The 10976-nt window shown below is 33.9% G+C and overlaps 1 protein-coding gene and 1 pseudogene across 3 annotated transcripts; both read left to right on the top strand.

Moving 5' to 3' along the window:
* The first annotated feature begins 978 nt into the window (after nucleotides 1-978).
* On the top strand, nucleotides 979-8977 carry LOC110417729 (Splicing factor, CC1-like protein). Of its 3 annotated transcripts, none has more exons than XM_021430219.2 (14): nucleotides 979-1093; nucleotides 1438-1966; nucleotides 4241-4322; nucleotides 4422-4478; nucleotides 5064-5119; nucleotides 5499-5724; nucleotides 6548-6631; nucleotides 6927-7001; nucleotides 7290-7373; nucleotides 7714-7778; nucleotides 7857-8103; nucleotides 8181-8269; nucleotides 8467-8581; nucleotides 8685-8977. In XM_021430219.2, the coding sequence occupies exons 2-14, from the start codon at nucleotides 1455-1457 to the stop codon at nucleotides 8736-8738; spliced, it is 1746 nt and encodes a 581-aa protein (XP_021285894.1). In that variant the 5' UTR covers nucleotides 979-1093; nucleotides 1438-1454; the 3' UTR covers nucleotides 8739-8977. The 3 variants fall into 3 exon arrangements, with proteins under 3 accessions (XP_021285894.1, XP_021285892.1, XP_021285893.1); XM_021430217.2 differs by having other exon boundaries at nucleotides 988-1125; XM_021430218.2 differs by having other exon boundaries at nucleotides 1044-1197.
* A 182-nt stretch (nucleotides 8978-9159) lies between these two features.
* On the top strand, nucleotides 9160-10172 carry LOC110418086 (monooxygenase 2 pseudogene; annotated as a pseudogene).
* The last annotated feature ends 804 nt before the right edge of the window (nucleotides 10173-10976 follow it).

The following is a 10976-nucleotide window of genomic DNA, read 5'->3' as shown; positions in this document are numbered from 1 at the left end:
TAAATAAAAAATTAAAAGAATGGAATAACTTAGGTTATATAAGTGTAATAAGAGATCTATCATACTCCAATTGAACGGAGCAAAGTCAGAACAAAAAATTATTTTTATAATCATTGTTAACTTTATAGTTTTCAGAGAATTGCTTGATCTTTAAATTAAAAGAATTTAAGAAAAATCCAAATTAGAATCAAGAAATGTAAACATGTCGTCATTGTTTTAATTTCATGACAACTAATCGGTGAATTAAACTTGTAATGAAAAAAAAAAAGAACAAAAAAGAAAACTAAGGGGTGGCTAAGGAAAATGGTAGTTATTGTGATAAAATATTATATTTTTTTAATAAAAGAATAATTTAAACTTAATTTTTGTAAAATATATAAATTAATATACCTATTATAGAATCAAATAAATGAGTAAGAAAATATTTATAGATTTTTCTTAACATCATAAATGTTTTACATTTAAACATTTAACTTATTAATAAGTATATGTATAATCTAATTAAAGATTTATTTTTTTAATTTTTTTAATTAGATAAAATATATAAGTATAGAGACTTGATGAATATTTTGACCAAATTAAATTCATATTGTCATTTTTACATGAATTAAGTTAAATGTAAGATCAGGTCATTTAATTTCAAAAAAATTTAACTGCAGATTGATTTAAAATAATTTATCTCACCCCAAAATGTGATTTAAGGGGTACCCATATTAATGATAAAAGAGCTAATTATAGATATATTATATGAACCAAAAAGTGATTACGGTTACCCATATTAATGACAAAAGAGAGCTAAATATAGAAATATTATATGGATAGGTGTAGACTAGGAAAAACATATACCGGAAAAATAATTCATTTCTCCATATACACTTTAAAATAAAATAAATAAAAGGAATTTAGAAAAATATGTGGATGGGCCGTTAGATAAGAAAAAAGTTGGACCGTAGGCCTTGTTTTAACCCAAATCCATCCGTACCTGTATCCTAAACCGACCCGCTGTTTCGAGTAACTGTAAATTACTCGGAGACAAAATTGCTCGCATCGAGCCCTAGAGGTACTCAGGTGCCCCGAAAATTCTCTAAATTAGGTGCGTTGAGTATTTTGCTCTGTTCACGAAAGGTAATTTCTCACGTTTCGCTTTCAAGCCCTAACAATTCATTTCACTGCTAAGAAATTACAAAGAACGAGAAAGTAAGTTTTGAATTTGAATTTGGATAAGCATTTTGCTGTATTTCAGATTTTGTTAATATTCTGCTGTCTGAATGGGAAAACTAAGTTGTAGTGTTAGATTAGAGTAAGTTTAGTTTAATCGAGTGAAACTAGTGGAGTTTATTCATTTCTTTAATGTTTCGGTTTCGTATTTGTGCAGAATTTAAATTATTCGGTTTTTGAAAAAGAAAAAAAATTATTCGGTTTTTGTCTTAATTGCAGATTGGAAGTGAGTAATTATGGATTTTGATGAATATGAGTACTTAGAAAAGACGGTTGAAACTACGGAGCCTCAAAAGGCAAAGGAAGATGGTAATGGTGGCATTGACAGTGTCAAATCCGAAGAGAGGAATCGAAGTCGGAGTTCAAAGCATAAGAGGGAGGAGAGAGCTGATGATTATGACAATGATCATCGACGTTCCAAGCGCTCGAACTCGCGAGAGGAATCATCACGTGATCTTGACCGGCACAAGGAACGGAACTCAAGAAATGGAGAGAAGGATAGGCACAGGAGCAGCCGAGAACACAGAGACAAGGACAGGGACAGGGAGGAGAGGAATGGGAGGGACAGAGAGAGGGAACGTGAAAGAGATAGGAAAGAGCGTGATCGTGAGAGTGAGAGGGACAGGGACAGGGAAAAGGAGAGAGAGAGGTCAAAGAGAAGCCAAAGTCGATCAGAAAGAGAGCAAGAGAGAAGTCGGGACATGGAGTTTAGTGAAAGAGAGTCGAGGGAACGAGACAGGGAAAGCAGGTACCCCTGCCACTTTCTTGTACTTCCATTTGTTTAGCTTTTGGTTTCTTTGTGCAGTGTCTTTCTTATCACATTTGGCTGGAGAATTGCTTTTATGCATAATTGCAAACATTAATTTGATGCAATAATAGTAATTTGTTCACATTTTAAAGTAATTTTAACATGCAGGTTGTTTGTTTCTGTGTTATGCATGGTATATTAAGATTTGTATTGTATCAGTACTCGCATATACTGGTTGTGATATGGCTCATTTAGGTTCATTTAAGATTGTGCATTTTACAAGCCAATTCTTTGAGATTATCTTGAGTCAAAGGTTAATTTGGACATATTTTTTTTGTGGAATATCTTCTTGGTAAAAATAGTTCTCAATAGCCCTTTGTTTGCAAGTTAAAGTTGTGAGGAACTTGTGTTATTTTCTTGTGGCTGAATTTGTCCAAAACACATTTATTGCCCCTCGTCATTGAGTTTGCTCATTATAAAAAGCTAACTCCACAGTACGTGATAATGAATGCTAACGGTTGAAAATGACCATTACTATTATAGTTAGGCAGTTTTTTTTTTAATTTATTTATTGAGAATGTTAAGTGTAGGATTTAGTCGAAAAATGCCATTGTTGAAACATTAGGCTAGCTGTCTTATGCTGCTTGTGATTTATTTGATATCAGAGAAATTATTATTGAGGCAATGCTATGTGCTTGCACTAATTAGTACCTATATGTAGGAAACATTTAATCTTGGAGGTGGGCAACCTTTACTTATATGAACTTTTTTCCTGTTTTGAAGATGTAGTATGGGTTAAGGTGGCTGAAATGATACATAGGTAATGCTGTGCATTGTTAGGGTTATTCAATGATGATTGTATATGACTTGTAAGTGAATTGGTTATTAGGTGCTTTCTCTCATTGATTCTCCTCTTAATTAACCATCTGGATTATAACTTAAGTTATCTTTCAATTGACTAAACTATAGTGAGCTACTTGACTTTTCTTTCTGTTATTGGTAAGTAGCTTATTTTGAGATTTTTGTACTTTGATAATAGCAAGTTTCCTTCCTAGAGTTGTAAATGATGCAATGGGCTGTTATGGGTGATGTAAGAAATAGTTTCTTAGTTCATATTATGCAAGCTCTGTTGTTTTGGTGAGCAAATGTGATGCAGATATTTTCTTCCTGTTCTTAGTGTCCTGTTTCGCAACATCTCTCCTAAAGTTGGCATGGCTATTTATCAGGCCCATTCAACACAGCACCAGTCTTGCACATGTAACCATGTAGAAGATCTAGATAATCAGCCTTTTCTCTGGCATAGATATGTTCTATCAGTTGTTTCCTCCAAGTATAATTCTCGCTTGCTTAACGGGTTTTATACTGTATCTAAATGAGTTTTTTCTCCGGTTCTTAATCTTCATATAGTTTTGCTATTTATTCGGTCTTGTAAATTCTGAATATTAAACATTAGATTCTGGGAAATCGCAGATGTGCTAGAGCAATCTTCAGATGGTCTTTCTGGCAATTGGGCCAGGCACTGGAACTCAGGTCATGGGTTTTAAATATTTCTTCCTAGATTTCAGACTATGTATAAAAGCTTGCATTGCAAGAATGAAGTTTCAATCTTGGAGGTTTTGACCGGAGTGGTGATGTCATGTTATGATTTCCGTTATCCTCTACCTTTAAAAAATGAGTTGCTTAATTGTATCTATTCTATTGCAGAAATGCTGGTGAGGGTATGATGGGCTTTGCCTAAGCTTTAAAGAAGCAGTTCACCTTCTGATGCTTGTGGGTGTTCAGTGGGATAGCAGATTGGCCACATTTTTTTTTCTCTCTTTTTGCAGGGGATAATCATTAAAATGTTGATTAATTGCCTGTCTTGAAGTTTTAGGTTTTAGGTAACCATAGTGCTTTCTTCTATTGTCGTATGTTTGATTTCACTTTTATAGGTCTATGTTTGATTCCACTGTTACTGAGTCAAGGTCTTATGTTGACTTTGTGTAGTTCCCTGCAGGAACATGTATCAAGGTTCGGCATTTTTACACATGTTGGAGAGAAAAATTGATGCCATTCTGGATTTTGCTTCTTTTTTTCTTGTTCCTTTTTTTTTTTTGGCAGTGATTGCATGAGCATGTGTTGAGAGATTTCTTCACTTCCCAGAAGCAAAAGCATATTTTTCTACTTCACCTTTCGTTGAACATTTTCATTGCTTTGAGTGGTTGTGTTGGCATTTATATCTGTTTTTCTAAACAATATAAATTGTTATTTTATGTTTTTTCTCCTTCCCTGCAGGAGGAATAAAGACAAAAAGGAAAATGCAGCAGAGGCTGAGGCTGATCCAGAAAGAGATCAGAGAACTGTATTTGCCTATCAGGTATTGATGCATTTAGAGTGTTTGTTCTATCTTGTTATTGTGGCCCTGATCTTTTCCTTATGACTGCTGATGTAAAATTGTGTAAACAATTTCTGACAGATATCTTTGAAGGCTAGTGAAAGAGATGTTTATGAGTTCTTCTCTAGGGCTGGCAAGGTGATTTCTATTTCTATTTCATGGTCCATCTCAAAATTTCTTCTACAGTATTCAGATTAGGCTCATTAAATACTTAAATGTAACATGTATGATGCTTAACCCCTTGTTTTATTGTGGTATGAGACTCATATTCTTTTAATTAACATTTTATTCCTATATTAGAGTCCTTTTTAGTAGTTGTAATTGTATGAACAACATATAAATTGAGCTTAATTGCCAGAGGGTTGTGCTGGAGTGCTCTATTGTTATTAGTTTCCATGGAGCTGGAGTCATTTGCTTTAATTTCAAAATTAATGCATTCTAATTGCTTTTGGTACTATATTTAAACTGGTTTATTACAACATATGAATTTAATTGAAATTATTGAAAATACTTTTAAGTTATAGAATGATCATATAAAATCAGTTGATTTAGTCTTAAACAATAATTTAAAAATGCCTACTGCAATTCATAGTTTTAACTACTCAAAGATTCTTTCAACAGAAAATGAGTTATCATAGGCGCAGACAAATACAGATTTATACACACACACACAAGTTGTCTGGTTTTTTCTTTTCCTGCTTACTTATTGATCACAATTTTCAGGTACGGGATGTTCGCCTCATAATGGATCGAAATTCAAGACGTTCCAAGGGGGTTGGGTAAGTACTAAACCTTAATGCGTATAAGCTGCAATGCTTACTTGCCATTTGGTTGTTGTTTTAGCTACTTAACTTTTTTTGTTTGCTTTTCTTACATAGAAGTTTCTGATGAGCAAAATTTAAGTGATGCAAAATAAAGAAATCATCAGATGTTGTACAATTTTAATATATGTATCACATATATAACTAAAACCATTCATGCGGTTATTTAAAAAATTTTTCTGGTGGTGAAGTTAAAAGCACAATGCCAAAATTGTTTTATTTTGTTAATTCCTCTTAAGAAAGTGGTGAGGGGACAATACTTAATGGGGTGGTTTGGAGGCCCTGCATCTTGTTATGTATGCTATTCTTGTGGATCTTAATTAAATTTCTTATGTAGGTATATTGAGTTCTATGACGTAATGTCAGTCCCTATGGCAATAGCACTCTCTGGACAGCCTCTTCTTGGTCAACCGGTGATGGTGAAACCCTCAGAAGCTGAGAAGAATCTTGTTCAGTCAACTACATCGGTGGCAGCTGGACAGACAGGTCCATATTCTGGTGGGGCTAGAAGGTTGTATGTTGGCAACCTACATTTCAACATTACAGAAGATCAACTTCGTCAGGTAAGATTGTAAGGACTGGTAATAATGTATGCTTTAGTGTTTGAGACAGGATCTTAATTATTGCTTTTGAATGCTGTTAATTTTAAGTACTCTGGGTTTGGGTTGTAATCTGAAAGCTTTGTTTGGGGATTTGAATAGCATGCTAATCTAACTGGAGAAGATTTAAATGAAAGATTTAGGGAGGGCAGTATCCAAAGATAAGAGAAGCAAAAGCCTAGGCATGGCATTTATGTGTCTGAGAACTTCCACTCAAGGGGATACATTTGATGCCTTGCAATAACATGTGGGCTTCAAAGGATTTTCTTCATTAACTTTGGAAAACACAAATTCTTAAGTATGGCAAAGACTTGGTTGCACAATTGACTTGGAGAGAAACTGCCCGCCTCAAGGGGACTTGAGATCAACTGAACCTGCTATGCATTTTTTTTTGCCAAGTTGTTTTTGACAATTTTTACAGACTCAAATTGTCCCCCTTCTCTGATGAAATATTGCACTTTCCATTTATTTGTATCAGTTTTGACCAAAATAGCTATATTGTTCATTGGGATTGTACTTATCAGGTAGAGTTTAAGAATTATGAAATGAATTCTTAAATGTGTTTTTGTTACATGATGTTTTTCAATGTAATGTTTACTAGTTTGCTTACCATTGAGGTATTTTTTATTAATATTGTTGCTCTTTGGTCATCTTTTACAGGGGGTTTTAAGTTTCTAAGTTTTTCTTTCTAATCCTCATTAATTGGAGTAATATCTCTTTTTCTTATTTCCTTGGTACTTGTTGTTGGATTGATATTGCTGATTTCATTCTTGTTTAAAATGCTCAGGTTTTTGAACCTTTTGGTTCTGTGGAGCTGGTTCAGTTGCCTCTTGACGAAACTGGTCATTGTAAAGGTTTTGGTTTTGTCCAGGTAATACTTAGTGAAGCAACCTGAGAAATTCATTGTGATTTTTCTTTAGCAAATCCTTAGATATATACTTTATGTTGCAAGAGTGTAAGTGAATGTATAACCCAAGAAAAGGTACAACTTTAAACTTGAAGAGCTCAGTTTGTGCTACATGATGAAAAACTTTATCTAACTGTTCAAACAGGTCATATCGAATTATTCTTGATAGTGAGGAATGCTATCTGAGATTGCCTTATATGATAGATGCTTAATGGTGTCTGTTTTGAAAAAGATAATCGAATGATTATTCTTCTTGCAGTTTGCCCGTCTAGAAGATGCTAAGAATGCATTGAATTTGAATGGACAGCTGGAGATTGGAGGTCGAGTAATCAAGGTAATCATGAGTAATTGTTGTGTTCTTTTCTTGTGGGCATGCATATGTTCATTGATATCTGATTTAAGGTCCCGACCTCATTTAAACCTTCAATTTCTGAATTAAATTGACTATAATTCTATAAAACCATAACCTTTTATATTCTTTTGCCACCAACTTTCTTTTAGCTGCTGTCCTATGGGCCATGTAACTCAAATTCTTGGCCATCAAACAGCCTTAAGAATGAGAGTTTTTTGTTTTTTGTTTTTTTTTTGTTTTTGCTATACGTGTTCTTTTTCCATCTTTCAGGTATCAACTGTTACTGATCAAGGTTTATTGCAAGATGTTGAGACAAATGCCGCTGATCTTGATGATGACGAAGGTGGTGGCTTGGTGAGTGTTGTTCATACTCTCTTGCTTCTGTTCAGGATTCTTTTATGCTTCCAACAAGGTGTCAACCGGCTAAGAATGGTTTCAGTTGAACCCACCTTTAGAAAATAGCCCAATCTTGACGTTGCATTTGAGAAAGGTGTATGCTCAGAGAGTCAGCAACTGACTATTTTCCCAGGAGGATAGCCAACAATTGCATAGTCATTACATAATGCCCTTGTGGCTGTCTCACATTTATCTTTGGTTCGCTAGCTGTATCTGCATTTGATGAATTTGATTGCTTTATTCTTGCACGTTTCTGTAACTTTTTGGGAAGCTGACAAAATGTTCCTATGAAATTCAGTCTCTGAATTCATCCTCTCGAGCAAGTCTCATGGCAAAGTTGGATCGCAGTGGCACTGCATCAAGGTTTGCCTCTTTAAATCTTGCAATTGTTTTGTTTATAAATTATCTGGCTGATACTGCATCTGCCTCTTTTTTTTGCAGTATTACTGGTTCGGTAGGCATTGCTGGTAATAGCACTGGCCTAACTGCTACAACAGCAACAATCCTTGGTGCTGCACCTGCGGTACCGTCCCTTGTTCCCCCTACTCTACAGGCCCATGTTCGTACTATCTCTGGACTTCCAGGTGTGGGTCTGCAACTCCCTACTAATGGCATCCCTACTATCGACACAATTGGAACCCCAAGCGAATGCCTATTGTTGAAGAATATGTTTGATCCAGATCTGGAGGTTGGTGTCCATGCCTAGATTGTAAAAGTTTCTTTTTTCCATGGTTTTGTCTAATCATATCATTTTTCTTGTGATAGACGGAACCAGATTTTGATTTGGATATCAAAGAAGATGTTCAAGAAGAATGTTCAAAATTTGGAAAATTGAAGCATATATATGTGGACAGGTAATTCCTAGTTGGACCTCCTGCTGCTGCTATATCTTTGTTAGATTAGGCAATATTTGGTTCCCTCGCGCTTGTCTTGGAGCATGTCAGGATGCTTTGTTCATAGTTATTATTGCAGTATTTTGTAGCATTCCTTTTGTTCTTTGCCTCTCGCTCTTTTTCTGACTACTGTTGTGGCTCTTTATTTCCTTCAACAGGGACAGTGCTGGTTTTGTCTACTTACGGTTCGAAGATACGCAAGCTGCAATGAGTGCACAACGGAACCTACATGGAAGATGGTTTGCTGCAAAAATGATTACTGCAACATTCATGGTAACATTAGTTTTCTTCTAGTTCATCAATATGTCATTTCATTATTGAATAATTGCCATCAATTTCTGTTTTACTTTCGAAATAAAAATATATGTCGATGCAGGTGCCACAAACCTACGAGGCAAAGTTTCCAGACAGCAAGAGATTGTTGGAATGATGTTTAGCCTAAGGCTGTGTTTGAAATCTAGAGGGTTCGTTAGGAATTATAATTTCCCTGAAATTTGATATCCCCTGGAACTTGAATGAGAAGTTCAAATATCTGTGTTTGAAATTAGATGCACTATTTCCTACAAATTTTTATTTTTAATTTTTGCTGTTTGATATACCACTGCAAAAAGGTGGGAATAGTTGTTGATGACAATAAAATTCTTACAGGGCCCCTTGTGGTAGGAAAAATATTTCTATTTTCTAATGCAGAACTATGTTTAGATAAATAACATTGTAAATACAAACAGATACCACTAAATTCCAAATACTGTTTATTAAATTATATATTATATGAACAAAATATGCTTCAAAAAAAAAATGAAAAGAATCAAGTTCCGAAAGACTATATTTGTGTCTATAGGTGTACGGATATGTGTGCGCAAAATACCATAAAGTTGTTAACCGGGAGAGGTCATTATGGCATCAATGTGCTTTCAGATATACGTAAGGGTTTTAATATTGAGTTTATATTTGATGTATTGTTTGTATAAATTTGGTATGTTATTAGTGAATTTAAAGTTGTTATTTTGATGGTAAATAAATATAAAATCTGAAAATTTTAAATAGTAAATGTTTATAAGTTTTGAATTTTTATATTATTGTGTAATTATGAAATATAGTATATAATTAAACAATAATGTATAAATATATACATTGACAATTATATATATTCCAAAAAACCGTTTTTATTGCTTTACTGGTCTATAACGGGCTGGTTACACCATATTTTGATCAGAAAAAGGAAATTATCAATCGATATAATTACTCTACATATTTTGATAATTGCTCTAAATTATCAATCGACGGTTTTGTGGTAAAGGTGTCCGATCTGGTTTTGCTCCTTGTGATGATCACGTTGTTTATTGGTTTTTGACTTGGTTCCTAACCTCAACCGCCCAGGTAATTTAATTTGGCACCCCTTTCTGGCTTTCTTCCTGTTGGGATATATGTAATGTGACTACTTGCTACACTCCAACTTCGTTACTTGTTGTTGAAAACATTTTGATCTGGTTTGCTATCTAAGGAAGAGCTGGAGAAGGACCCTTCCAAGCTGAAACAATTTGTGTTAAACAAGCTTGATGGTGCGTCTCATGACATAAAGGCTGTCATACAAAACACTGCCCCAGACGCCTTTGTACCGTCGTCTCCATTAAGAATCAGGCCTCCCTGGGATCTTCTTAGCAAGGGCAATCTTTGTTTAGCAGGGAATGCGCTCCACCAGATGACCATAGACATTGGACAAGGTGGCTGTTCAGCATTAGAAGATGCTGTGGGCCTGTCCAGGTGCCTTGTGGAAGCCCTGGTGAAACCTGGCAGAGAATTTAAAGGTAAAGCTTTCGAGCAGGAGGATTACAAGCGGATTGAGCTGGCGTTGAAACAATAGGAAGATGATCTGCTTCTACCGAGAAAAGCTTCTATCCGAATTCCTGTCTCAGTTGACGTTGGCCAAGTCTGATTTTGATCGTGGGAAGCTCAACATTTCTTGAAATCACCCATTTTCATAAATGTATTACTATTGGTATCGCAGTTTTTTATATTTGATTTATTATCGTTGTATAATAAATTATGTTGACATTTTGTTAATAATAAATATAAAATTTTATAAGTTTTTAATAAATAAATATATATAAATTTTATGTGTATGCATATTTTTTTTGTTTTAAATTTGTTTTAGAGAAACGAACAAGAATGATATGTGACTTCTAGTATACTGATTTTGATTTTATATTATAAAATATTTATTTTTTACAAAATATATTAATTTATTATTGTTAAAATTATCAGATTTTTTACAATTTTTATAAATGCGATATGAAATTATTAATACACTTTTGAGTTATTGATCTTTTTATTTTTATCGTTCTTTCAATTATTTTTTACAATTTATCTCTAAATTACTGATTATATAAAAAAAAACTTAAACTTCTTCACGAATAAAAGTTACTATTATTATTTGATAAATATGCATAGAAATAAACATTTGATCCCTATTTTAAGATTGTTTTATAATTAACCATTACAAAATTTATGATCTCTATTTTCTTCTTGAAACAAGTAATCACCAAATTCTGAAGTATCCAAATGTTAAAAAGTCCCTAAATTTGTTACATTACCAAGCTCTTGTACTTAACAAATGTGTTCACCCTGGTGTCAGCCATCTAGGCTGATGGGTTTTCGACCAAAATGA

Source organism: Theobroma umbraticum, unplaced genomic scaffold (assembly GCF_002168275.2).
Source record: "Theobroma umbraticum cultivar Fairchild unplaced genomic scaffold, ASM216827v3 scaffold_50.0, whole genome shotgun sequence".
Lineage (NCBI taxonomy): Eukaryota > Viridiplantae > Streptophyta > Magnoliopsida > Malvales > Malvaceae > Theobroma > Theobroma umbraticum.
Note: the sequence above shows the minus strand (reverse complement) of the source record. Positions and strands in the feature narration are given on the sequence as shown.